At 54.8% G+C, this 27866-nt stretch overlaps 1 protein-coding gene across 3 annotated transcripts; it reads right to left on the bottom strand.

The window, feature by feature from the left end:
- Positions 1-299: 299 nt before the first annotated feature.
- On the bottom strand, positions 300-27505 carry SNAPC4 (small nuclear RNA activating complex polypeptide 4). 3 transcript variants are annotated; one of them, XM_044453160.1, is made up of 23 exons: positions 27040-27505; positions 26366-26512; positions 25556-25602; positions 24164-24337; positions 23753-23878; positions 23126-23204; positions 21273-21354; positions 20924-21028; positions 19776-19848; positions 18474-18638; positions 17530-17677; positions 16854-16960; positions 15200-15294; positions 14271-14365; positions 13394-13479; positions 11907-12326; positions 11069-11161; positions 10257-10482; positions 9147-9217; positions 8390-8506; positions 7928-7952; positions 5253-6976; positions 300-1342 (listed from the first exon to the last, which is right to left on the bottom strand). In XM_044453160.1, the coding sequence occupies exons 2-23, from the start codon at positions 26496-26498 to the stop codon at positions 1250-1252; spliced, it is 4284 nt and encodes a 1427-aa protein (XP_044309095.1). In that variant the 5' UTR covers positions 26499-26512; positions 27040-27505; the 3' UTR covers positions 300-1249. The 3 variants fall into 3 exon arrangements, with proteins under 3 accessions (XP_044309095.1, XP_044309096.1, XP_044309097.1); XM_044453161.1 differs by having other exon boundaries at positions 27418-27502; XM_044453162.1 differs by having other exon boundaries at positions 27422-27502.
- Positions 27506-27866: the final 361 nt, after the last annotated feature.

The raw sequence follows: 27866 nt of genomic DNA, 5'->3' as shown, positions 1-27866 counted from the left end.
TTACACCCCGGCAACCATTTTGTGGGAGTGCCCACAACACTCTCTTGAACTTCCAAGCATCCTCACTGACTGGAAAAGGCAGAACACCCTGCATGATAGAGTCCGTAAGGTCCGTGGATGCTGTAATGGGTTTTGCTAAGCGATTCTGCGAATAAAACTTAACATGTCAGGCAGCCTTGAGGTAATACCCAGCCAGAATCTTGGCTCTGACAAAGGCATGTTGATAGCCTGGGAAGTCTTGCAGGAAATACTTGGGGGATTGGGATCCCTTTCTTCTGTGATCAGTAAGAACAAACAAATGAAGTATAAGCATATTTAATACAAAACAGAAAGCCACACTCAAGTTTGAAACAAAAAACCTTGCTCAGAACAGTTAAAAGTTCTGCTCTAAAGCCATAAACACTCACATACAGAAATGGAAAAAATTCTCTCACTTGCACACGCACGCACAGAGGGCCACAGGAGCTCACACATATTACAAACTTTATAAATACATGTTTACTACCCTTTTCCTCTGACTGCCTGACTTTGTACACATAGATGCTGGAGGACAGCAAAAAGAGGGACAGTCCGTATACGCCAAGGAACAGTTTTTACTTCTCCAAAGCAGCCCACCGGGACGGCCAGCGAGGGTAATTCTCCCTCCCCCTTTGCTGTCAGCGAGACTTAACACTCGCTCGCTGCTAGTGCCAACTGCCTGATGAGTAACTCCATCTTCCTTTTATGGTGAGATGCAGCAGGTAATTTCATTGATGCACCTGATACAAGGACAACCAAAGAGATTGTTTACATAACACGAACACCCAGAATACAACTGAGCACAGGACTGGCTCTCGCAGTTGTTGAATTGCCAGCTGTGGCACAGACTGAGCCCAGTCATGCTGCGAAAAAGCAAAAGAAAAATGGTTTTCAGCCATGAACAACCCACAAAAACACAGCCACGGTTTGCTGCTGTTATTATTATTACATTACATTTCTATATGCCTGTTGGGTGTGAACTTTGGGTTGCCTCCAGTTAACAAACTCAGGATTCAGCAACAACCCACATTCTGCGTCGCCATTTTACACGTGCCCGGAGTCTTTCCTTCGCACAAGCACGACTCCAGCAGAAGGCCATGAAAGCAAGAAACGGCCAAGAAGAAAGCCAAACTCCAGGCTGCATGAAGGCCACGCTGGCTGGGGGCTGCCAGAGACCGTCAGGATCGGGAAAGAACGGCTGGCTTGCAAAGGCCTGCCGCTTGCTGTTCCCTCATAGCTGCCGCCTCCTTTTTCGGAGGCGTGTGCTCCTCCGGAACGTGGGTGTGCTCCAAGGGACTGAGGCAGCGCGGTCCGTGTTTGTCTCCTGCAGAAGAGAGATGCACAGGGTAAGAGGCCCCAGTGAGCTCCCGCAGAAAACGAGAGTTCCTTGCTGACCTCGATGTAATGAGACTCTGCCGGACAGCGATGGCGTGGCTACGGCTGGCAGGACAGAAGGCACATGCAAGGGTAACGACATTTATTTTGGAACACGATTGAGATGAAAATATGGGCAGGGCCGTCCAGAACTGCAGCGAGGATGGCGAAGGCTCACCGGGGCGTCTGGCAGTGCCTCAGAAGAGGTGGCCTTCCCTCGCTTGACACCGTTTAGATGCTTTGGACTAGTGTGGCCATTGGCCGTACTAACTGGGATGGAAGGACTTGAAGGCCAACACACGTGGAGAGCGCCAGGCTGGTGCTGAGAGAGAAAGCCAGGCTAAGAGAGATGGGCCAGATCCACGCATGGCGGTGGACTAGCTCAGCCCCCTTGTGGCCCCCCAGGTGCTCTGCCCCACCCCATGCGCACGCTGCAGCCAGCAAAGCCAACGTGGGGGAGGGACAGCGCTGCGAGCCAAACCTTCTGGAGGGCCACAAGCTGCCTCTCCCTCCACCAAACCGTCCTGCTGTTGAAACTGGATTACCACTGGGTCTGAACGCACGCTTGCAAATGCACCATGCTCTGTGAGCAAGAGACAACAGGAAGCCAGTTTGGCGCTTGCTCCTGGTCTTGCTTGTTTAAACCATGGTTTGTCACAAAGCCTGAACCCCAAATGGCAGCGTGCTCCTCGGCACGAATGCACTGACAGCGTTAACAGCTTCGAGGACTGACAGAGTGGGCTGAAGAGAAACAGACCGGAAACAGGGAGAGCAAAGTCTCTGCTTGTCAGCCAGACAATTCATGGCCAAACTCATGGCACAAGTCATGGCTAACTTAAACCAGGGTGGGAAAGCTCAGTCACGTGTGCATGCCCTGCCTGTGAGCAGCCACTTGGACACGGTGTGAGCGGGATGCTAGAGTGAGACCTAGTCAAATGCTTGGCCTCAGACCCCTGGTGTAATCCTGCAACTTTCTTAAGGGCATTCCTGAGTCTCTCTGCTCCCCTTCTGCCACTGCGTCTCCTGCCTGTGTGGCCCAGCTCCCATCCACAAACCCGCGTGCTCGCGGAATACGGGAAAAGCCACTGCATCAGCACGACACTTGCACTCAGATGCAAAAGGCAAAACACGAGGCATCCGTCATGCACCACATGGACCCGCTCCGTTGCACGCGGGCCTTTCAAGGGAGGTGGCTGCAGCCACCCCCTTTTGCTCTTCCTTACGCTCAAAGCCTCCTTCATGGATCACTGCCTTGTCGTGGCAAAGGGGCTTGCGTAGCGCCATGAAGCTACGAGCTATGCTGTGCAGGGCCACCCAAGACAGACAGGTCACAGCAGAGAGCTCTGACAAAACGTGCTCCACTGGAGAAGGAAATGGCAACCCACTCCAGTACCTTTGCCATGAAAACCCCATGGACAGTTGTTGTTGTTGTTAGTCACGAAGTCGTGTCCGACCCATCGCGACCCCATGGACAGCTCTCCTCCAGGCCTTCCCGCCCTCCACCATCCCCCAGAGTCCACTCAAGCTCACACCAACTGCCTCAGTGACTCCATCCAGCCACCTCATCCTCTGCCGTCCCCTTCTTCTTTTGCCTTCAATCGTTCCCAGCATCAGGGTCTTCCCCAGGGAGTCCTTCCTTCTCATTAGGTGACCAAAGTATTTGAGTTTCATCTTCACTATCCGGCCTTCTAAAGAGCAGTCAGGGTTGATCTCCTCTAGGACTGACCAGTTTGATCACCTTGCAGTCCAAGGGACTCACAGGAGTCTCTGCCAGCACCACAATTCAAACGCCACAATCCTTTGGCGCTCAGCCTTCCTTATGGTCCAGCTTTCACAGCCATACGTTGCAACTGGGAAAACCATGGCCTTGACTACATGTACTTTTGTTGGCAGGTTGATGTCTCTGCTTTTTGTATGCTATCTAGATTTGCCATAGCTTTCCTCCCCAGGAGCAAGCATCTCTTAATTTCTTGGCTGCGGTCCTAATCTGAGGTGATCTTGGAGCCCAGGAAAATAAAATCTGTCACTACCTCCATTTCTTCCCCATCTATTTGTCAGGAAGTGAGAGGACCAAATGCCATGATCTTAGTTTTCTTATTGTTGAGTTTAAGGCAACTTTTGAGCTCTCCTCCTTCACCCGCATCAAGAGACTCTTTAGTTCCTCTTCATTTTCTGCTATGAGAGTGGTATCATCTGCATATCTGAGGTTGTTGATCCATGGACAGTACCAAAAGGCAAAAAGATATGACGTCAGAAGATGAGCCCCTCAGTTTGGAAGGTGTCCAATATGCTACTGGGGAAGAGAGGAGGGCTAGTACTAGTAGCGCCAGAAAGAATGAAGCGACTGGGTCAAAGCCGAAAGGACACTCAGTTGCAGATGTATCTGGTGGTGAAAGGAAAGTCCGATGCTGCAAAGATCTATACTCTATAGGAACCTGGAATGTAAGATCCATGAATCAAGGCAAGCTGGATGTGGTCAAACAAGAGATGACAAGACTGAACATCAACATCTTGGGAATCAGTGAACTAAAATGGACAGGAATGGGTGAATTTAATTCAGATGACCATCAGGTATACTACTGTGGGCAAGAATCCCTCAGAAGAAATGGAGTAGCCTTCATAGTCAATAAAAGAGTAGGAAAAGATGTACTGGGATACAATCTCCAAAATGACAGAATGATCTCAGTTCGAATCCAAGGAAAACCATTCAACATCACAGTAGTCCAAGTCTATGCCCCAACCACAGATGCTGAAGAGGCTGAAGTTGACCAGTTCTATGAAGGCCTACAACACCTACAAGAATTAGCACCAAAAAATGATGTCCTGATCATCATGGGGGATTGGAATGCTAAAGGAGGAAGCCAAAAGATAACTGGAATAATGGGCAAGTTTGGCCTTGGAGTACAAAAAGAAGCAGGGCACAGGCTGGTAGAATTTTGTCAAGAGAATAAGATGGTCATAGCAAACACTCTTTTCCAACAATCCAAGAGAAGACATGGACATCACCAGATGGTCAACACAGAAATCAGATTGACTATGTGCTCTGCAGCCAAAGATGGAGAAGCTCTATACAGTCAGTAAATCAGTCAGTATGGCAAATCTAGTCAGCACACTAAAAAAGCAGAGACATCACCCTGCCAACAAAAGTGTGTATAGTCAAGGCTATGGTTTTCCCAGTTGCAATGTATGAAAGCTGGACCATAAGGAAGGCTAAGCGCCAAAGGATTGAGGCCTTTGAATTGTGGTGCTGGAGGAGCCTCCTGCGAGTCCCTTGGACCGCAAGGTGATCAAACCAGTGAGTCCTAGAGGAGATCAACCCTGACTGCTCTTTAGAAGGCCAGATACTGAGGATGAAACTCAAATACTTTGGCCACCTAATGAGAAGGAAGGGCTCCCTGGAGAAGAGCCTAATGCTGGGAACAATAGACGGCAAAAGAAGGAGGGGACGGCAGAGGATGTGGTGGTTGGATGGAGTCACTGAGGCAGTTGGTGTGAGCTTGAGTGGACTCTGGGGGATGGTGGAGGGCGGGAAGGCCTGGAGGAATGTTGTCCATGGGGTCGCAAAGGGTTGGACGCGACTTCGCAACTAACAACAACGTTCAAAGAGGAAGAAGTGGACTGAAGTTCTGCATGAATACAAGAATCTGGACATTCCTTTTTTTAAAGAGAAATGGATAAAGAGGAAAGTGCTTCCACGGCCAACTGAGACTCGGTGTCAGAACCTCTGCAACCAGCATCTCCTTCTTCCTCTCTCCCAGACATTCACCCCCACAGAAAGAGGACCTGAGCTCTACTCATAAGAAGCCAGCGGCAGTGCTCTCTGCAGATTACTGAGCTCCCTCCAGCCCGCAAGTGTTTACCTCCTGCTCCTTGCTGGTATCTGCCGTCCTCCCGGGCTCATCCAGGGTTGTTTTCTGGGATTCCTCTGCAGCCTCATCATTGTCGTCATCTTCCTCCTCCTCCTCCTCCTCCTCCTCCTCCCCCTCCTCTGATGGGCTGGAGTCTTCCCCAGAGCTGCTCTCCCACCACCTGCCACCGGACAGTGTGGTCGTCACTCTGCAGGGAGGCAGCGCGGCGAGGGCGGCCGGGAAGGTGAAGGCCGCCAGGAACCTGCTTCTGAGCAGCTGGTAGGCCGGGTTGGCCCCGAGCTGCTGACGCACGAGCCCTCGCAGAGCACTCAGGCCGGCCTGCCCGAGCCCGTCCGGCCGCCCTCCGGGGGCGACGAGAGGCGCGGCGGTGCGCTCCAGGGCCTCCTTGTTCAGCAGCAGTGCTCCCACCGTCCTCAGGCTGCACAGGAAGGGGGGCAGGCAGGGCAGATGGGCTGCGGCCCCTGCGCTCACCCAGCCCTTCACGGCGGCCGGGTCTTCCTGGGAGAGGAGGCCGTAGTCGGGGGAGAGTTTGTGCTCGTGTGGGGCAGGCGGCTGTGCCTCTGGGCCGGGGGGGGCCTTGCCTGGCTGAGGGGGTGCAAGAGGGGGAGGGTTCCCCACCACCTGGCTCGGATGGGCCAAGGCTGGGGCAGCCCCGGCCGGGCTGACGGGACGGGTGCTCCGCGAGGAAGCCCCGTGCGAGGGGGATGCTGGGGGGCACGTGGTGGGCAGGCTCTCCGACAACCCGCGGGGGTGAGCGGGAAGAGGCTGCGACGAGGGGGCCGAGGCCGCCTGCTGGACAACCCCGCTGGGCTGTGGGCTGCCAGAGAGGCGCTCCTGCACTCGGGCTCCCGGAGGGGCCTGGCTGGATCCCCCAGTCGCCAAGACAGCGCCCACGGCTGGGGCCTGGGGGGAAGTGGCCACTGTGCCCTGGCCCAGCTGGGGAGGTGCTCCAGGAGCACCCACGGGCAGCTTTCCCTGACTGGGGAGGCTGACAATTGTCATGGGGATGAGGCCCTGCGGGGTCAGCACCCAGGTGATGGGCAGGACCGCCTTCGGGAGCGCGCCAGAGCCAGGCTGGGGAGCCGCTGCTGCGGCTGCCGCGGCAGGGGAGGAGGAGGAGGAGGACGGATCCCCCGTGCCAGCAGGATCCAGAGAGGGAGAAGGGCCAGGAGGGCCCCCCACGGAGGCTTGGGGAGCTGGGAAAGAGGCGTTCGCCTGGCTGGGTGGGGTGGCCCCCCGATGGCCGTGGGGGGCTCCATTTCTGGGGGCATCTGCTCTCTCGCGGCTCACCACGGCTGTTTCACAAACATTCCGCGAAGTTGCTTGCGGGGGCACGCGATCCATTTCGGATGGTGGGACCGGTGGGGTGGAAGCGGCCACAGGCAGGGCTGCTGGCAAGAGTGACACCTGGCCGCTGGGGGTCCCCTGGAGGCTGCTCAGCCCTTGGGCAGCTGGAGGCCCCTGGGGCCGGATGATCACCGAGGAGGGCAGCAGCAGTGGCGGGGCTGTGAGGAGGAGCCGCCTCTGTTCGGCCTTCTTGACCTTCGCCTCCCTCAGCCTCTTCTCCCGCAGCAGTTCAGAGACTGTCTTGGGCTTCGGGGCCGAACCAGAGCAGCGCGCTGCCCGGGAAGAAGCTGGAGCGGGGCCCTCCTTTGCTTTTAGTGGGACGAGTCTCTTGCCAGGATGCGGAGCGGAAGTCTGCAGGCTGTGCTGGGCTGGGCAGGGCAAAGACCGTGCGGAACGGAGAGGTGAGCAAGGTGCAGGGCTGGGGGTGCGGAAAGGCTTGTGTGCCGGCCGCCACCAGGGCTGGTCCAAAATGTCACATTCCGTACAGATCCATCACACCCACAGAACTGCCTCGACCATGCCTCTTCCTCCTCCTCTTACGGCCACCGCACCGTTACCTGGGACAGCAGTGGTGCTTCGGCCATCTTCCCAGCAAGAATGTGAAAAGCTGCCCTTTCCTATTCCGCAAGGTTGCCCTTCCCTGTGCTCCTAGGCTTGGATCGCACGAAACAATGGTCTGTGGTTTAAACAACCCAGAGCTGTCATGCGCGAGCGGGAGAGGGCAGCTGGACACCCACGCGCCGCCACGAGGGCTTTTGCGTGCCCACCCACAAGCCATCTTCTGCCATCAGTGCTGGCTCAACCAGAAGCCCCGGCCGTTCAGGGGCCGTCCCAGTGACCCCGCTTGTGGTTGGCCGCTTGGCCACCCTCCACACCTGCACCCCAGGCTGGTCCTTGACAGCCCCTGGCTTGCTTAACCTGTGACCTGCTGTGGCCTGGGAACAGCGCCCCATGCCGGGTGCCCCACAGCTTTCCTACGGTGGAAACTCCAGCCGCCTTGTGCCCACCTCCCTGCAAGGTGCCCGGTGCCCAAAGGCTGGTGAGGGGGGCAGGCGGGCCTGGCCTGCCGACAAGCCGGGGGACGGGAGAGGGCCGGGGGAGGGGGCCCCGTTCCCAGGGAGGACCATCCCATCCCCTCTCCTCTCCTCTCCTGCCAGCTACCCGCACGTCCACAGCACCTCCGTGGCTGGCAGACGGGCACAGGCTCCAGGCCCTCGACAGCAAAGTTGCCAGACACACCCGGCCACTCGCCCTGCCTCCCCCCCCACAGGATGGCCCGCCAGCTGCTCCTTGAAAAGAAAAACCAAAAGAAGCAATACCTTTCGCATTCTGTGCCAGTGGGGCCTGCAATAGAGAACACACGAAAAACACTTTCAAGTCATGAGGCCAGGCAGCCAGAGCTGATCCAGGTCCTCCCTCCCGATTTCTTCCTCGCAAGCATGGAGCTGGGCCCTTGCGGGAATGAACGGGGCAGCAGGTGGCGCTCCGTGCTCCTCAGCGGGGCAGAGATGGAGGGCGATGCAAGCCGCTCTGGCCGCGAGGCCCCCCCCCCCGCCTCTCACAGCACCGCTGGTGCTTGGCCAGATTCCGCTTCCTGCCGTTTCCATCCACGGGCTTTGCTCCCATCCCCAGGAGCAGTGAAAAGCAAGTCTGCTCTTCACAATTTGTCTGCAGGGCTATCTTGGTATTATGCTCAGAGTGGCATTTTTAAGATTTTTGATCTCTGTAAGCCCCCTGGGGAGCCCTGGCTATCAGGAGGTCTCAGAAATGAGTATTATTACCTTGGCAAGGGGCTGCTCCTTTCCTGTGTTCGCAGCGACAGCCTTCAGCAGCTCTGACTGCGGAGCCCTCCGCTTCTGGATGACCTTCATGCAACCGTTGACATCGATGCGGAGCAGCTGCAAGACCAAGGCATCCTGCGCTCAGCCTTGGCACAAGACAAGATGCGGGGGGCCCAGGCTCTGGTCCCCGCCGGGCCACAAAGCTCACTGGGCAGCTTCGGGCCTGACACTGCCTCTGGCCTGGCCTCCCTCGCAGAGTTGTTGTGCAGATAAAATGGAGAGAATGAGGAGCATGTGAGACACCTCGGACTCCTCGCAAGGGGAAAATGGGCTGGTTATCAACATGATGACGACTGGGTTGGGTCTGAACCACTCGAACGAGCAAGGAGCTGCAGCCCTCCGCTGGGGGCTGGTCACAAGCATTCTGGGATGTCTGAAGGGTGCCTGCTTGTGCGAAGATCAAGGGTAAATGTGGATTTCTGGCACCTCCTTTAAACGCACCTCTGGGAAAAGGCATAAGGTGGACAGAAATGCCCCAGAAAGAGGCTCTTGGCTGGACGGGCCAGCGGGGAGAATTCCCCCACTCAGATGCCTCCCTGACAGCCCCAAGCCAGGCGCCAAGACACAGGCCAAGGTGCCTGCTGCTGGGTCGTGGCGGAGCCCTGCCTGGCCGCCGCGTCGCCCAGTGCGTCTTCTGCATGGGGCAGGAGGGGGAAGGGAGGGGGGGGTGAGGGCCGCAAGGGGGGCACGGACCCACCTGAATCAAGAGGGTGAACACAGGCGTGCTGGCGAGGTGGGCCGTCTGCAGCTGCTTGGAGATGAGTTCCACTGCGGAGGAGGAAGGAGGGCCTGGTCATTTGGCAGAGCGATTTGGGCTGCGCTCCTGGCCGGCTGGCTGGCCGCCAGGACACAGCAGCTCTCGTTCGATGTACCGGCACTAGAAGCCCACTTGCGCCAATCTGACCCTCGGCCCATCCAGCCCGGAGGGCCAACGCTAACTGGCAGCCATGGCCCTGCAGGGGCTCTGCCCCCGCACGCGGGTCTGTTTCCTCTCAGCCCTGAGCCGCCGCGGCAGATGTGTCACGGCTCCGGGCATGCGATCCCGTTGCTGGCACAACGCAGCACTGCCCTCCGAGGTGCCTTCACGGGCCCCGCTGGCCGACGTACGGAATGGCGGACAGAGCGCCGGCCCTTTGGAGCCAGGCACCACCAGCCCAACTCCACTGCAGGGAGACACCCTAAGACGGCCCGCTCTGAGAACACTGCACGGCCGGGAGCTCTCTCGGCCCAACACTGCCCTGGGGCTGCCATATTCCACGGCAGGCCAATCCAGCTGACAAAGAGGGTGGAAGCCGGGGAAGCCCCTGCAAGGGCTGTGGAAGACATGCCAATGCTCTGAGGCCTCCCGGGGCTTCAAATTTTCGCTACCCAAAGCAGAAGTCCTGTTCAAAAACGCAGACCTTGGGCCTAACGTGGCCTGCACACTTTGGGATGCAGTGAGGACCAGGGTGTGGCTTCCACGCTCCGCCCACTGAGCAATGCCCGGTGCTTGTCGCCAGCTCAGGTGGGAGAGGACAGTGGGGCTGCAGGTGGCAGGGGAACCCCACTGGCCTTGGGAAAGCGCTCAGGTGGGTGGGGCAAGAGGTCAGTGGCCACGTCCACACACACGGTGCCATCTGGTCCGTGGGGGGCCCTGGTGGGAGGGCAACTTCCTCCCACCATCGTTCTGCATCTGAAATGTCGGGTTGTATGTATATTTTAGAAAGTGCATGGGACACTGTGCAGGAGAGGTTGAGCTTAACTTGGAAGAACAGGACCAGCCTGAAAGGGTCAGCTGCAGACCACCTGCCGCTCGAAGGCACGGCACCTTTGGACTTGCGAGAAGCCTCCGCCTTGACTTGGAGGGCCCAGGCCTGCACCGCACTTCCAGCCCAAGGGGCGATGGCCATCATCAGCCTCCGGTAGAGGGTCGTCTTCCACATTCCATCCTTTGGCCTGGGGTTTCCGTACGGTCTGCTGGCTGTCGGAACGATGGACCGCTCAGGCCCTGCCTGGGCAGCAGAGAGGAAACGCTTCTTTCTAGTGATTTCTCGCTGGTGGGAGAGAGGGAGGGGAAGACAGGGCCCTGTCAGCTGCTTCTGGGCAGAGGGTCCCTCAAGTGCCTAAAGCAGTTTAACCCAGCTTTGGACCGACTGTGTTTTGCTGCACCATATCAACTCTGCTACTGTACCCCCTGCGCCCCATCAGGTTAATTTCTTTTTGATGGCACTGGACTTGCTGATTTTTCATTGGCTGCACCCTCCCTTGGGATTATTCGATAATGACAAGTAGGTAATCAAGTTCAAAATTCATAATGTAGAACCCACCAAAAACTCCTGGACCTGAAAGCATGTCTCCTTTGAACCAAAGAAGACAACCAAACCTACCAATTAAATAAGTCTCATCAAGTCCATTTAAACCATTTAAAAAATATTTGTGTGTGCGCCCACCCAATTGCCCAGGCCTTGCCAAAGCAAGTGGCCAAAAGCCAAACTGACCTGAAGGCCTTTAAACAGTGCCGGGTGGGCCTCTAAACTGAAAGGAGGTGAGGAAGCGTCTGCCACCTGATTTAAGCGAAGATGGCTGCTTTCCCTTGCATGGAGGCAGGAGGCCAAGGGAAGCCCCAGGCAGGGTACTTACGCTTCTCCTCTGCAGCTCATAGCTGTTCCTTCGCAGCACACTTTTGACATAAGCCAGGGAGACCCTCCAGGAGTCCTTTGGGCATACAGAAGGCTGCAGAAGATGACAAAGAAGCCACCTGTCAGCAGAAGGACTCCAATTCCTCCTCCTCTCTTTTAAAAAATTAGGCATCCGGATGAGCTCCCCTTGGCTTCAGCCAACACAAAACAAAGCACTCAGCTGTAGGCAGAGTAGCCTGGGGGCTGCAAGGTGGCTCCAGCTGAGAACCATCTTGCACGGAAGCACAGGGTTTGGGGAAGACACTGGTCCCCGAGTACAGTCATCAAGTTGCCCTTTGAGCTGGGCTGCCAAAGTTCCTGCCTTGGCACCGCCATTTTGCAGCACGGACTTGCCTGCAAAGAATGGTCTTGGCCGCTTGGGGCATGCCGAGGACCCAGAAGAAAAGGTTAAAAGGACCCACAGGCAAAACAGGCCGGGACAGGCCACCAGCTTCTTTGCTGTCCTGGCTTAAAGTCTACTGAGCAGGGCTAAGCTGAGGATCAGCGTCCAGGTATTTTGGACTTCAGCTCCCATCGTGCTGGACCACTGCCCATGCTGTCAGAAGCTTCTGGGAGCTGAAGCCCAAGATATACAGATGGCTCCTTTTGGCCCACCAGCACTGTACGGCAGCCTTGTGGCCTGCAGGTTTGGACTGCAACTCCCACTGTCCCCAGCAGAGCCCAGGCTGGAGGTTGGAGAAGGTGGCCAGAGAGAATCAGAGTCAGCAGGAACTTTCTGCCGCTTTCCTCTGGAGCAACACGCAGATACCAACGTGGAGAGCCCTGCTGCCTGCACGTACTCCGTTTCCCTCCTCTGACAATCCGTCCTGCACGTGGCCCTGCTCCGGCTGCAGAATCCCTCCACCTGAGCCTTCTGCTGCCGCGTGCTCCTGCCCGTCAGGAAAGGCCCTGCAGAGGGGCTTCTGCTCCCTGTTCACATCGAAGCCTTTGGAGAGCAAAGTGACGGAGGGCAGCTCCTCTGGCTGAGCCCCCAGTGGACTTCTCCTCGCAGGGACCCACAGGTCGATGCTCGGCACTCTCCAGTGGCCCTCGGCTCTGGGCCTGGGTGCTTCGTCCTCCTCCTCAGTGCTGCCACCCTCGCCCAGCTCCAGCTCCAGCTCCAGCTCCGAATCTTCACTGCTGGTCTCCCAGAGGTCCTCCCTCTGTGCACGGCGCCGCTTCCGATAGAGCCTGTTCCCCTGCTTCTTTCTCCTGTTTCCCTTTAAGAATAAAAACACGCTTATGTGACATTCAAACATTTGCCACATGTGAAGCGCCACAACAAGCCACGGTCAGCTTCCGAGATTTTCTGTTTTAAATATGAGAAAAACATTTACAACATCTTTAAGTCAAAATAGGGCAGGATAAACTTGGCAGAAAAGTTGCATCCCATGCCAAAAAATGCTAAATAAAACTTGGAAATCCAATTTAAGCACCAAATTATACATATGTGCAAAGTTAATAGCCCATTTCCATACAGCACATTTTCTCCTTGTTTTTATCCTTCTTGAATACTGTAAAGCTGAGAAGGAGAACTTGCAGCCCCCCAGACAGTCCTGGGAACCCCATTAGCTCCTGCTGTGCTAGCAGACAGTCCCCAACTGAGCCTCATGCACAACTGGAAAACCGCCTCCCTGAAGCCCTGGCAAGCTGCAGCTGCCAGTCAGTATTAGCAATATCAGGCCAGGGTCGGACAAGACTCAGAAACACAGAGTGAGTCAGAAGGGGTCTCCCAGGCCATCTAGTCTGACCCTCAGCTCCAGCCAGCTCCACTCACGACATGCCTACCATGTGTATGCCCAGCCTGGCCTTGAACCCCCTCAGCAATGAGGCTTCAACCACCTCCTGGGGAAGCCCATTCCACACCCTCGGGGTCCTGACTGTCAAGAAATAATTCCTGGCATCCAAACTGAACCTTGGTTCCCTGAGTTTGGCTGTTGGAGCGCATCCTGCCCTCCTCTGCAGGGAAAAACAGTTCTCTACCCACCTCTGTATGACACCTCCTCATGTACCTATGGGGGGGAGCTATTCCTTGCCGAGCTGGATTGGGGGTGCAGGAGGACTCGAGGCTCACTTAAAGCGGCATGCCTGAGAATCCTTCAGATGCACTCAGCGAGGGCCTACGCACAGCCGAAGGGTGGGTTTTCGGAGCACACTCTCCGAGTCGCCTTGATCCCACCTGCAGCTCTTTGCAGCTGCAGTCCCCACCGCCCGCTACTCAAGCTGTGATAGACCCCTGGGGCCACTCTCAGCTTTCAAGGGAACAGCACCAGAGGTGCTCACTTACCCGATACCCGAGCAGCACCTTCCACTTGCTGAGGCACTGGGATCCCGAGCGGTGGGGAAGCTCGGCAGCAATCTTGGCCCAATGGCCTAGAGAAGGAAAATGAGCAGTGCTTCAATTCTGAGCTTGACCCCAGAGGCACTGGTTCGGCAGTAACCCGCCCTTCTTGCCCACTTGCCAGCGAGGGCCGGAGTTCCCACGCCTGCGGAAGCCAAGATGAAATGGCAGCAATGGGGCTTCGGGGGGCTGCCTTGGAAGATCATTCAGAGCATGGGTCCTCAAACTACGGCCCAGGGGCCTGATCCGGCACACCATGCCCATTTGGACCCGCCGCGATTGCGCCCGCTGCCACCCACCTCGCCTCGTGTGCGGGGAGGCAGCGGTTTGCTCGCTTGGAGAAAACGATCTCCGAGCAAGCGAGATGCTGCCTCGTGCTCCTGCCTCACGGTGCGTGCCCGCCCCTGCCTCAGTGCCCGCACGCGCCGCCCCCGCCTGCACGCACCGCCGGCACCACCTTCCCAGCCCGCGCCCAGCACTGGCAGCTTTCAACTGGCCCCCTGGGGGAAAAGTTTGAGGACCCCTGACTCAGTCCTGTGGCTGAACGGCAAATCACACTCGATTATCATCGCTGCTCTTATTTTGCAGCTCAGGTCTCTCTGGGGGCCACAGGAGGGCTGGAAAATCTTTGCTGCTGCACGTGGAGGACGGTTAGGATGGCGCCTTCCCCAGGGGAAAGAAGTTTTCCCAGCTGCACCCTAAATCCCCTTAAGTCAAGAGGGGGTGACCACACGATCCCCGCAGATGAAAAAAGGAGGGAGATCTAGGGGACAGCCAACCCACAGAGCGTCTCCCTGCGTCCCTCACGCTGCAGCAGCCTTACCCACGCCATACTTCTCTGTCAGTTCAACCAGCTTCCTTTCTTCCTCCTCGCTCCATTTCCCTTTCTTAATGTCATAGTGCAGAGCATGCAAATATCTGCAAGAGGAAGGAGAAAGGCAGCACGATCACACTGTGCCGTATTTTGCAGCAGATCCCAGAGTCCCTCATCCAGTTTCACATCAGACAATAAATCTTAAAGTTCCATTATTCAACAAAGTTACACCAATTATGTCAGATCGATCTGCGTTACTCCAAATCCACCAGCGGCTGCTTTAGCACTGAGCTGCCTCCTCGGCTTCACACATTCCCCCCTTCTTTTGCCACGATGGTGTTTCTTCACTCTACCCTTCCTCAAACCTGAAGGGAATGCATCTCCTTCTGCATGACATGAGGTTCCCTTTCCAACTTGTGAGGCCGAAGCTGGGCAACCAGTGGGTCCAAGGTCCACTGGATGTCTCCTCCCCACCGCCCACGCTCCTGCCCCCCTGCTGATCACAGGGACAAACAAGCTATTTGCCACTGAAATTGGGAAATGAACCATTGCACAGCCACAAAACAGCCACTGGTAAGCTTCAAGTGCTTCTTCCCGCTGGGGTGGCAAGCCACTACAGCAGCTTCCCCCGGCCTGGTGCGCTCCCGATGTGCCAGACTTCAACCCCATGGTTCCCAGGCACAGCAGGAAAGATGGGCAGAAAGTAATTTCCAGATGTTTTGGACTTCAACTGCCTGGAGGTCCAACCTTCTGCTTGGCCCTGAGTGAGGGAACCCGCTGCTCACACCGTTCGCTCCCCTCCCTGGGCGGTTCTGGCTGCCGGCGCAAGCTCCCTCGCCAACCCAGTGCCCGGGGGAGCCTGCCGACCTGCGCGGAGGGGGCACAGCCTGGGCAGCCAGCGCGCTGCAGCGCCCGGAGCGCCCCAAGGCGAGACTGACCTGTCTCGGCACTGGGTGTCGGTTCTGCCTGGCACTTCGGCCCGGATCTTGTACCAGTCCCTCGGTCCGTATTTCGCCACAGCCTTTAACAGCAACTGGGGGAATGAGACAAAAGGCAGCCCCCATGGGTGAAAGCCTCACAAACGGAGGAAGTGTGTGTGGGGGGGGGGGTCCGCCTTTGCCCCGCCCTCCGGCGGCAGGGCTCTGACAGAGGCAGGGAAGCAGTGCGCCACAGGAGTGGACCGTGACCCATAGGAGAACTTTTTATGTGCGGAATTTTTATCTTGCTTTTCATAAATGTATTGTCTGCCAAAGTAGCTCCCACCAACCAAACAGGGAGAGAGAGAGGGAGACACCCCCTATTGTTAGGCGAACAAACAAAGATGCCAAGACACACAAGGAAAATGGAAAGCAGGAGGGAAAGGAAGACGTTTCTTGAGACCAGAATCCAGTGCTGAGGGCGACACAGGCGCTGAGGTGCACTGCGCCCCAGGCTGATGCTCTTGCGTTGCCTAACAGTGGCGGGTCGCCGTCCTCCGGCGGATCGGTGTGGCCAGAGCATCGTGCTTCCTCCTTCCTGCAGTGCCAGGGCGACGGTCCGTCAGAGCCACCTGGCCTCTCTGCTCTCAGTCCCCAGTTTTGCTGGTACACTGATGTGTGGAAGAAAGGGTGCTTTGGAGGGAGAAGCGCATGCATGTGCTGTTTTTTGTCCTGACGAAATCCCCGCTTTCCAAAAAGAAGAATCTACTTTTGACAGTTTTCAAAGCCAGGCCTCAGCAGGCAGGAGGCAGCGATGTTCCATCCGCTCTCAGAAAGGGTGGAAAAGTGGGAGGCACTGCAGGGAACACTCAACCCGACACCCCAAGAATCTCCCTGCGAGTAGGGGGGGCCAGGGAGGCATCAGCTTCCCGTTTGGAGCAAAGTTCACTCACAGCTTTGCTTTCCCTTGTCAGCTCCCCTTCTGGCAGCTGTCAGGGGAAGGCGAAGTAAAAATACACTGATCTGGGGCTTCCCTGGGTCAGTGGCCAGGGCTGGCACCTGCTACGCTTCGGACAGCGGCTGCTCCGCAGGGCATTGCCCGGATGAGGCTGCGGATATTCAGACCGCTGCTGTTGTTGCACATCTGACTGAAAAAGGAGAGCTTCCCTTAAAGTTGCCTACAATTTGAGCTAGAAAAAAACCCAGGGGGCAGTCCAGGGACGACCCCTCAAATGTGCCACTGGGACACGTGACGGGGGTTGCTGCTGCTGGTGGCACAGGCGAGAGCACAGAGCAGGGTGCTCCTCGTTGCTCTTTTAACAGCCAGCTCACCACTTTCCCTTTCACCGGATGGAACTGGTCACGTGGACCTGGATGGCACGCTAGCCCACCGTGAGCCACAGGACCCTGAGAAGAGCCCATGGGCTCTTGGGCGGCGGGGGGGAGGGGGGAGCAAGCCAGGCCGTGGAAGTGGTTTGGTTTGGATGACGCAAGCTCCCACCATGATGGGTTTTGTGAACCTGGTGAAATACACATGGGCAGGAATAGGACCCTAACTCTGGCCACAGCCCTCTCAAAGCGCTGTGGTGGCCCCATACCATGGGCCCAGCAGGGACCTTCTCCAAAAGGGTTCTTTACACCCAGCTCCCACACAGCAACCAGAAATGGCCCTTACAGCATCTTCCCTGGGGGTCCAGGCGCCTCGCTTCAGGTTGGGGTCCACACACTTGGTCCACCTGTAGATCAGCTGGGCAGAGTTCCTCCCCTCCATGTAGTAGGCAACTGTGAAAAGCAGCAGTGGGTTTCAGCTCCACTATAGAAAGTCAACACTAAAACACTTGTTTTCGCGGTTGCAAGGTCTTGTCCACCATTCGAATGCTTTAAGTTTATAGAATGGCAAGTTGAAAAGAAAAAAATAAATCTTGGAAAACAGAAGTGCTGGGCAACTGGAGAAGGGCTAATGTTGTCCCTGTCTTCAAAAAGGGGGAAAAATATGAACCTAGGAACTATAGACCAGTTAGTCTGACATCAATCCCTGGAAAAATTCTGGAGCATATTATTTAAAAATCCATCTGCAAGCATCTTGAAGAAAATGCAGTGATTAACAGAAGCCAGCATGGATTTATCAAAAGTAAAGGATCCCTTTCAGCTCACCCCATGTGTTCCCATCCCACTATTAGAAAGTGGTTCCCAAGATCTTCTTTGAAAGATAATTCAGCCCTTACAGAAGAGGCTCTGTGCCCCTGATGCAAACAAGCCAGACCTCGTGGCTTTGACACAGAAAAGACGAACATGGAGGTCAAACGCGGTCCTTCATGAGACGGTGCGTTACCCCTGAGGAGATGGCTTACTTTTCCGATACGGAATGTGACTCCCAACCCGCATTTCCTGCACAAGGTGAAGGAGCATCTGGTCCTCCTCTGGGGCCCACTCGCTCCTCTTGAAGTCTTTGTTGTAGGCTTGGAACTTCTGCAGGCACTGGAAAGCTGTGCGCCGAGTCTGGAGAAGAGACGAACAAAGACCGCTTGGGATGCATGGGGCATACCGGGGAGGGGAAAAGCAGGAGGAGGAGGAGGAGGAGGCTTTGTGCTAAATTGCTCAAACTGGGCATTCTGGGAAGAAAAGACACATAATTCAGGCGATGGTTCCAGAAGCCATCTCAAAAATCTGGACTGAGCATTGAAGTAATGCTAAAGAAACCAGCTCAGGGTGCAGCGCCCTCGCCAAGGCCTGCCCTTCGCCACGCTCACGGCTTCCACCTTCGGCAAGGCCTTCAAGTGCCTTGCCCAGAAGAGAGGCTACCCTAACTCGCCCGCAACCTCCCAGATGCCACATCGATGCCTTTTTAAAACTTGGTGCGATGTTGACCGCTTAACAATGCTCAGGGACAACCCTGACACAGGGTGGAAAAGGCCCTGCCTCAAGGCAGATTTCCAAACTGTCAACTTGGAAGATGCTCTTCAACATAACTCATTCATTCTGCACATCCTAAGCATGTCCCAAACATATTCTAGGCCTCCACAGCTTCAGGTACACCTTGGCTTTTCTAACCTGAACCCTAACCCTAACCTGGACCTTAATCCGAACCCTTGCCTGGGGGTGAAAAACCCACGCCTCTAGTTGGATTTTCAGAGTGCACAAGATTGTGTCTGAAGACGTGAAAAAAGGAAAGAGACCCACCAAAGGCAAGTGCTGTCCACTAAGAGAACCCAAGTGGGGGCCTCCCCACAAAGCTTGCCCAAGCGAACTCCACCCCAAACCCGGCACTGCACGCCTCAGAGAGGCCCGTCCCTACCCCAAGCTCCTGGGCGACTGCCTCCCAGCCCACGAAGCGGTGCCGGGCGGCCACCTCCTTCAGCCGTGCAAGCTCCTCCTCGCCCCATTCCTTCTTGTTGATGCTGGGGTGCTCCGAGTTCTGCCAGTATTTCCTCAGCTCCTTCCCACTGCGTGTCCCCTCAAACTAGGCAGGGGTGGAGGGGACGAGGAGGAGGAGAAAGAGAAACCGTGAACTTCAGCTCCTGGCCAAGGGCCGGGTCAAGATCCATGCCGGATTCATGGTGCCAGCAGAAGGTATCCTTCCAGCCCTCCTTCCCACGGCAGCCCCTCCAGCCCAGGGGCTAAGGTGTATGTTTTGAAGTACACGTGCCCCTCGCAAAAGTTCCTGCAGCTGCACCCCACAGAGAGGCCAAAACCCAAGGCTGCTGCACTGACCCCCGTCAGCCACCCAATTCTAGCAATGTCGCCAGTGCCAAGGACAGGTCAGCCGTGACGCCCCCGCTTATTCAAGGCCATGCCATCCCGCAAATATTTTGCGCTAGCAGCCGTGATCGCTCGCACCGACCCGCCACTGCAGAGCAAACCCCCTCGCCCACCACCCTCCCCAGCTCCTCTCTAGTTTGCGGCCAGGCTCAGAGAGAACAGGGATCCCTGAGGGGCCCCACAAAGGACTCCCCGCTGTTAACGAAGTGCCCGTGCCATGCCCTGCGCCCTCTGGCAACACTGCTTCAGGTTCCTGAGACTGGCGTGCAGAGGCCTCGTTTGTGCTTATACAATTGGCAACCCAAGGCTTAAACCAGAGCGAGCGAGCGAGCGAGCCAGAGGCCCCCCGCCTGTCAGCACCTCCCCTTAATTCAAACCACAACTGGCTCCTTCATAGGTTGTTCAGCATCCAACGCAGACTGACGGCTTGCGCGGGGACCAAGCAGCCCAGTGAGCACCACATGGTTTCTTGTCCTCTTGACTACTGCCACCCACCCCACGGACCCCACGTGCAAGCAGCCCCCGCAGTTGCCAGGCGCACTTCTGCGCACAAGCGGTGTGCGCGCACTCCTGTGTACCCGTGACGGCCTGTGCGTTGCTTTGGTCCCTGGGGCCGTCAAGCATCCACTGGCAGAGACCGGAACCTCGCTGAACAGGGTGAGTGGTGATGTGGGGAGGATTCTCAGGGACCAGGCAGAGGGACGCTAGGGCAGCACCGCCCCCCTCTTGAGGAAGGCAGGTGCTGGATCCCGCCCCGAGGTTTGAAGGCGGCCGTCCGCACCCAGCAAGAGCTCCTGCAGGTGGTCAGCCTCCAACAGTCCCTCCCCCAGCTACTCACACTGATGTTGGCGATCTTGTCCCAGTCGTGCTCGTCAGATTTGCTCCCCAGTAAAGCCTCCTCTGGCAGCAGGCTGGATCCAGAGGAGAGAAAACTGCATTTAGCTCAGGGACAGTTTTTGGCCTGCCAGCTCCTAGAGCTGCAAAGGAAGGGCTGGGCCAACACGTGCGCGCAAGCTGAGGTGCCGTTTGGGGATGCAACCCAAAGTCTACCAGCTGGCCTCGGCCAGTCAGGCCACCCTGTCTCCTCCCGAGAAAACTCCTCTTTTGCAGCACCACCCACAGTAGGCCTACAGGCTGACACAGCACCTGAAATGGTATTTTAGCTATAAACCTATAGGGGAGTATGTTTAAACCATAAAACAAATACAAAACCTCAAGACTGGACCTTAAAATACATGTAAAATACATTGCTGTGGCTACATACAGAACAATTGACGTGCTTCCTGTTGTTTCCACACATGTATAGCCTGCATTCCTTCCTCTTTCAGGAACCAAAGCTGGCTTATGAGGTTCTCCTGATCGCCATTTTATCCTCACAACAACCCTGTGAGGTAGGTTAGGGTGAGCCGGTGTCGGGCCCAAAGACACCCAGCAAGCACCATGGCTGAGCGGGGACTAGAAGTTGGGTCTCCGAGTCCCCGCTCCAATGCTCTAACCACGATGCCACACTGGCTCTTTATGCATTTATACTTAAACTGGAAAAAGTAACAGATTCAGCTTTCAAGGTTAAGAGGCTGAGAGAGAGAGTGTCACGACACATTAGTCCGTGCTGGCTGCAGATTTTCGCATGCCTCTGGGCAGGGGCATTCCCTCCTGCATCTCCTTCAGTTACGGTTGTGATCTAAGTCACAGATTTATTAAATTCCCGCCCTCTTGCTCTACCTTGCTTGGTGGTTTCCAGGGGAAGGTAGGGAGCGTCTGTCGTGAACGGAGCCGGTTGGAGACGGGGTCAGACTAGATGACCTGGAGGTCCCTTCTGACTCACTCTGTTTCTATGCTCTTACTAGGAGGCTTCTGTAGGCTGTCCTGAAATGTGTGCCACACTGATCCCACGCTGGCTTGCTCTTTTTTGCAACAGATAGAGGAAAAAAGAGGAAGCCCAAGCATAAAATTTCTTACTTGATATCAGTGATTTCACGCTCTTACTTGATATCAGTGATTTCACGCTCTGTCTCTTGTATCTGCTTTTCAAAGATCTGCCTTCCCACTTCATCCTTCGCTTTTTCGCGTTTCTCATTAAGGTAGTCAAGCCTATTGAGAAATATTTCCAGAACAATTAAAAACACCCCCAGTGCAGACGCAGACACAGACACACCAGCAAGACTGTAGAGAACATGTTGGAAGCCATGCAGAGGACACAGGAGGGCTGCTGGGCTGTGCAGCACCCTCCAGCGGGCCCAACGGGGAGCCAGGAGGGCTGGGCTTGGCCTGCGCGCTTGAGGACCGGCCCCCAAAGCCTTGGGGAAACGTTGTCCGGGGAGGCCTCTGGACTTACTTCAGTAGCTTTGGCTGAAGCAGATGCTGCAACTGGTCACTCAGCACAGACTGACGCAGCAACAGCTTCTCACGGCTCTTCCCTGGAAGAGGAGGACAGGGTTCTTGTGGAGGAGGGGCTGACAGAACTCATCCACTCGAAGGATGGATTTTTGAAATCTTTTTACATTCTTCCATTCTTTTCCCCAAAATTCTCCCCACTTCGTTTCTGTCCTGGTAACACACTCCCATTTACTGGCAGGACCGTGCCGTTAACCTCCAGGGAAGATGGGGGAATCACCGGTTGTTACAACAGGCCAGCAGGCTAGGATCAAAAAGGCAGCAGAAGGAATGGACTGAGAAGACCTTGCAGTGGGGGCGACCCGCAGTCTGTGCGATGCTTGCTTCCTGCCTGAGGCCAACGCGGCCTACATGCGCAAGACACGCAAGCTAGGAGCCCTGCCAGAGGAGCAGGTGAGAGCACTGGAGCAGCGACTGTCCACCCTCACGGGAAGAGAAGAGGATGAAGAGGTTTCAGACAGAGCAGTGGAACTGCAACAGCTCAGAGCAGGGCAGAAGCGAGAAGTGCAACAGCAAGCTGAGGCGGAAGAAGAGAATCCTGAGGGAAGGGAAAACGAGGAGGAAACGCCCTGGAAATGGTGCCAAGTGCAGAAGAACTAGAAGCAACCTGTCCCGGTGAAAGCAGCGGAACTCTCAAGCCTGGAGGGCAGCCTGCTGTGGAAGAGCTGCAAGCCCTCTCGTGCAACACCGACCATGAGGCTAAAGGTCCACCGAGGAGGAGCACTGACACCAAGCCTTGCAAGAATAGGAAGCGTGTCAGTTGTGGAAGACGCCCTGTTGCGCGGGATGGAAACACGTGCATGTCAGGACGATCTGCGGACTTGTCAGGTGTGCGGTCTCCCTGCAGCATGGATTGGTGATGAACTGAGGGACTGCAGAGGCTCCTGGTCATGTATCCCTTCCTTCTTATACATTTGGGAACAAATGACACTGCCTAGCAGAGCTTTGGAGAAATCACATCAGACTCTGAAGCTGAAGGAAGGAAAGTCAACACTTTGGGACCCAGATAGTTTTCTCTTCAATCCTTCCAGATCAAAGAAGAGGAATGGACACGGTAATTAAAAAAAAACCACCAACTGAATGCCTGACTATGAAAGTGGTGCCAACATGAGAGATTTGGATTCTGGGACCATGGGCTGCATCCCCTGAAAGATGGACTGCTGGTGAGGGAGGGGCTGCACCCCACAAGGACCGGAAAGAAGGTGTTTGGCCGCGGCATGAAGTTTATCCAGAGGGCTTTATACTGAATCTTACGGGGAGAGAGACATACACCTGGGCGAAGCAACAGACAAAGGCTTCTGTAATGCAACAGAGGGAGCAGCTCTATGTCAAGTGGCTCTATTGTGAAATGGAGTTCAAGATGGGTGGGAATTTTTGAAAAAAGGAAATTCTAAAAGCACAATTACAAACCACTCCAACAAGAAGACAACAGAAGAAGTCCATGTGGCTTCATAAAAAGCTTAAAACAAAAACGATCTGTCCAGGAAGTGAAAGGAAGACCAGGTTACAAAGGAAGAATACAGGCAGGTCGCATGGAATTGCAGGGAAGGCCTTGGGAAAGCCAAAGCTAGGAATGACCTGAGGCAAGCGAGGGATGCTGAAGCAACAAAAAGCCTCTTTCAGATGTGCCCAGGGTGAAAGACGGGAAAGAAACGGGGGTCCAACATGCCAACCACTGGGCCACAGGGGCTCTGTGCACTGGCTGCTGCCACACCCAACTGACCAAGCCGCCCCATCAACCCTGGAGGCAGCTCAGAGCTTAATCCCTGAGCATCACACCGGAAATTCCCTTACATTTGATAGTGATCAACTCCTCAAAAGACTTGATGCCTTGCCTCGCCTTTTCATGGGCATCGCTGTTTGCGGGGGGACCCTGGTGGAAGAATCCAAAATAGTCACAACTCCAGTCCATCGCAGTTTGCAATCTCTTCCTTCAAGACAATGCTTGCTAACTCCTTTTGACAAATTTATTATTAGGGCTGCCTCATCCACTAACTATCTGTCCAGATATAATGTGGTATAAAAATGCTATGAACAATGCACAACAATAAGCTGGCATAGAACAATTTAAAACACAATCAAAGATTTAAAAACCAACAACAGAATTATGTATTAAAGCAGAATGTCCACAAACCAAGGAAGGCTTTCTGAAAACCGGCTTTTCAGGAGGTGCCAGGTCAACGCAGTGCGGGTGCCAGTCTGGCCTCCAGGGGTGGGGAGCCACCTTCTCTCAGAGGGTTCAGTTCACACCCACCGAGAAAAAAAACTGGCTCTAGCGAGAAGGTGCCGAAGGCTGGATTTGGATCCAGGCACCTGATTCTGTTAGGAAAAGGGAGAGCGGGAAACGGAAGAGGCAGCCCAGCATTGCACTGAAGCAGAAGAGCCCCCAGCAGCCTGGCAAATGGAAACACAAACACTTACAATCCCCGATGTTTTATCCTTAAAATATGGCTTCATAAAATGGCCCAGGAACATATTGGCGGGCAAGGTCTTGCGACTGCCTGATTTTGTCCCTCTTGTTCCAGCGAGCTCCCACATCAGCTTTTCCTGCAAGACATTCAGAAGAGAAAGAAGCGGGCGTTGAGAATGGTCCACCTGTCTGACTCGCAGGGGACAGAACGGGAGTTCTGAGGCCATGCTGAGCCCAGCGACCGAGCCAGCGCTGAGGAACCAGGGCCTGCGGGCACCACCACCTCCCCCCGTCCCCCGCTTGGGGCTCGCTCATTTCCCACCGCAGAGGGTGCAGGGGTGGGGGCAGGGTCAGTTTTCTGTGGCCTGTGCTTTTGGTGCTCCTGTCTAGAACATCCCAGAGAGCTCCCCAGTTTGACTCACCTGCTGCTCTTTGTTCTGGGCAAGGAGGAGGTTGATTTCCACCATCTTCTCCTGAATCACCTCCTGATAAACCAGGTTCATCTGCAGGCAGGTCTCTGGAGTGTGTGGGAGATAAATCACCACTCCTCCCTCTTGCTCCTGATCAGCTTCTTTCACTCCACCTGGGTCCACCTCCTGACTCAAGACGTAAGAGGACAAGAAGTTAAGCAGATGGCTGGGAAAGGGGCTTTTCTACAAGGCAGGCTGCAAACTTTGAGAGGTACATCAACAATAAATGAATGAGATTCATGTGTGGTGAAGGATACTTCTAATCTTCTCTCTTCCTAACAGGCCCCTTTTCTCAGCAATCCCACTTGAAACTGCTCCTTTCCTGCGAAGTGCCAATCAAACTAAAGCCCACCAACAAACAGCTCTTGCTACCCATGACTTCTGTTGTGGCCTGCATTGCAATTTTGCTTTTTCTTTTCACTCATTCTCCCTGTCATAGTTGATATTCAGATTCAAAGCTCCATCATGGGTGAGACTTTTGCTTACACTTGTATTATTTGGAGGTGCTGCATACACCAGTGGCACTGCATAAATAAATATCGGCCTGTCCTCCAAGAACTGAAGGAGTCCAGTCACAGCTTTTAAAAGCAATTTCACTTGGCTGTATTTGTATGCCTGAGGTGCAATTCACACACTACTTCCCCACTGGGAGCAATCTTGTGAGTGAAACTTAATACATGAATTAACTCTCATCAGAGAGTTTAAAATATCCACATGGAGCTTGGAAGAGACCAAGTTGCAAATTGGGCTCAGAAAAACAGGGACTTTCCACAGAAGTGGTCAAATGACTTTCTGTTATCCACTTGGGAAGGGCCTGGAGTTCCTGCGTTGTGTGCAGATGGTCCCGAGTTCAATCCCTGCTGGCATCTCCAGGATGGCTTAGGAAAGAGCCTGGCCTGAAACCCCAGGGAACTGCAGCTGCCAGCAGCGCTGACACTGCTGAGCTTGATGGCTCAAGGGTCTCATGCAGCATAAGGCAACGTTGTAGGCAAGTCAGTCTTCAGAAGGGCAGAGGCACCTGCACATCTGTGAGGAACTTCAGCCTGGTGGTACAGATTTTGCTTTGCAGGATTTTGGTTTGTTCCCCAAAATCTCTAGCTAGGGCTTGGAAAGCTTTGTGCTGAAACCCTGGACAGCCACTGCTGCCAGTCAATGCTGACAAGAGAGGGTTACATGGACCAACAGATTCCACAAAATGCACCTTCCTGGGTTTCTATGTTTCTTTATGACTATGGAGATAAACCGTTAAAGAGAAAAGAGGCACGGGAACGTTACATATCACCAAATTCTCTTCCTTTCCACCCATCCAAGAAAGGGGGGGCATATTTTGAACGGATAACTTGCCATGTCAACATGAGAATCGGAATTGCCGTCGCCATTCTCAAGGTCATCTAACAGGACAAAAAAATATTAGACAGGTTACCGAAAAGAAACTCATGGAAAGCTTTCACAGATACGAGGAGACTGAAGAGTGATACTGTTGCTGTGCCACAATCAAAAAGCCAAAGCGCATGGGACGCCCTTTGCATGGGAAGATCCATATTGCTGCTTACATCTATATTGCATATCCCAACAGGCTGGAATAGAAAGGAGCAAACGATCATGTTGACAACCCTAAACCTAACCGCTTTGATAAAGGCACACCAAACATTCATAGATTTATGCATTTATAATTTAAGCTGGAAGGTTGCTTGTTCAATGATTGTAATGCACATGTGTCCATGGGTACCTACAGAAGGGAGAGATCTCCTTGCTTGCATCTTTTTCACTTATGCATTATGTTTTTCAGAATGAGAACTGGTGAACAGGGACTGTCAAATCTTCTATAAAATATTACATGCCCCTTCAGTGATTAAGGAGTAATCCTACATGTTTAGAGAGAGAAAAGAAGTCCTACAACTGCCAGCATCCCCCAGTCAGCAGTAGGGCTGCACCCTAAACATAGAATAAAACTGAGTGCAAAAGCTTTCTGAGCACTTTGAAAAAGGAATGGCTGTGATGATATTCAACCCCATGAGTCTCTTGATTCACTTATTTGAATTTTCACCCCTACCAAGCTGCAGAAATTCTGAGCAAGTTACAATACTTTTAGATGTCAAGAAGTGGAAGAGTTTGAAAAGCCGAAATAAAGGAAATTCTCCGCCTGTACTGTACCTCCATCATCAGAAGCTGATTCAAGGCTAGAATCTGATACTTGAACTTCAGTGCAAGGGAGACTGGGGCCAAGACTCCTCTCTAGCTCTTGAATCTCCAGCCTGATTTTCTCCCGTTCAGCATTTATATCCATCGCTGACACGTGTACTGCACCAACATGAGATGGAGAGAAAATGAAACAAAAGAAAAAGCCATATTCATTAAAAAAAACCCACACATAAGCCTGTCTAACACTCTGCTATGCTATAAACTGCACCAGAAGATAATTTTCACATGTGATCAACCCATCCCACGAACGGTAAAATACATAGACAGAATATGGTTGGGAACATCCTCAGGTGGATGCAGGTCTCCTTTCTGTGAAAGGAAGAGGGCTCTTTAAAAGGAAGGTGCCTTAGCCCAGTTTAGAGGACCCCATTCCACATTTTGACCGGCTGACTAAGGATCTCTCAGCTCTCTCGGAAGCATTTCCAGGGGCACAGAGGGTCTGCCACGAGGAGAAGGAGCCGGGCAAGTTCATATCCACCACTACAGTTGATCTACAGTGAATCTGGGTACGACGCATGACCAGGGAGCCTCAAGAACGTGCATAAACCTGGAAAGCAGTATCTGTTAGGATACCCCACCCCACAGTGGGCCTTTTAAAGCAAGCGGCCCGCCAGATTAAGACATACCTCAGAAGCGGCAATCTTGTGCAAACTGTGACCAACAAAAAGTTGTGGGCAGCAAAAAGCCCACAGGACACCGACAGACCACGGCAATAATTTAAGGCGAAGCGAAGCTCAGGGTTTAAAGCCTTATTTCGCTGCGGGAAGATGCCTCGTGCTGCGAACGGGACTCGGTTGCCTTGGAGGAGCCGGAGCTACGGTGCTGCAGGGCAGAGTTCAACGCCAGCACGTCCCGAGCGGAGAGCCTTCCCACGACTCGGCACCCTCCAGAGGGGCCGGACGACAACTCCCAGCATCCTCCATGCAGCACGGGGCACCCCGGGAAATACAGACAGGCAGACCCGGAGGGCAACGCGGGGGGATGGGAGTCGCAGTCTGATGTACCTACAGGGCCCCCGTGCGGAGGATGCCAGGAGCGGGGATCCAGCCCATCTGGAGGACCTCGCCAGGCGCTCCGCTCGTCTCCCGAGCCCCTCCACGCGCCCGCGCGCTTTCCCCCGCCTGGGCGCCCGGGGGAGCCTCCGACCGGCCCCGGCGCAGCTCGCCCACGCCACGCACTCCCGCACCTGCCCGAGAGCAGCAAGCGCGCCGGGAGGACGAGCAGGAAGTGACGTCACGCCGCGAGCGCTTCTTCCAGCAGCCCCCGCTGCCTAGCAACGGCCGGGGAGGCCACGCCCCTTTCTCTGGGCGAGCCCTTCGAAGCCTGGCCTACGGGCGAGCGAGATCATCCTCACGCGCCTTGGCCAATCCCCAACCCTCCACTGAAGCTCACGTGTAGGATGCTGCCCAATAGAAGAGCAGGCAACTAAAAAAAAAAAAAGTGAAGGCGCTGG

The sequence above is a fragment of the Varanus komodoensis genome, unplaced genomic scaffold (assembly GCF_004798865.1).
Source record: "Varanus komodoensis strain SLA01 unplaced genomic scaffold, ASM479886v1 scaffold77, whole genome shotgun sequence".
In the NCBI taxonomy this organism is placed as follows: Eukaryota; Metazoa; Chordata; class Lepidosauria; order Squamata; family Varanidae; genus Varanus; species Varanus komodoensis.
Note: the sequence above shows the minus strand (reverse complement) of the source record. Positions and strands in the feature narration are given on the sequence as shown.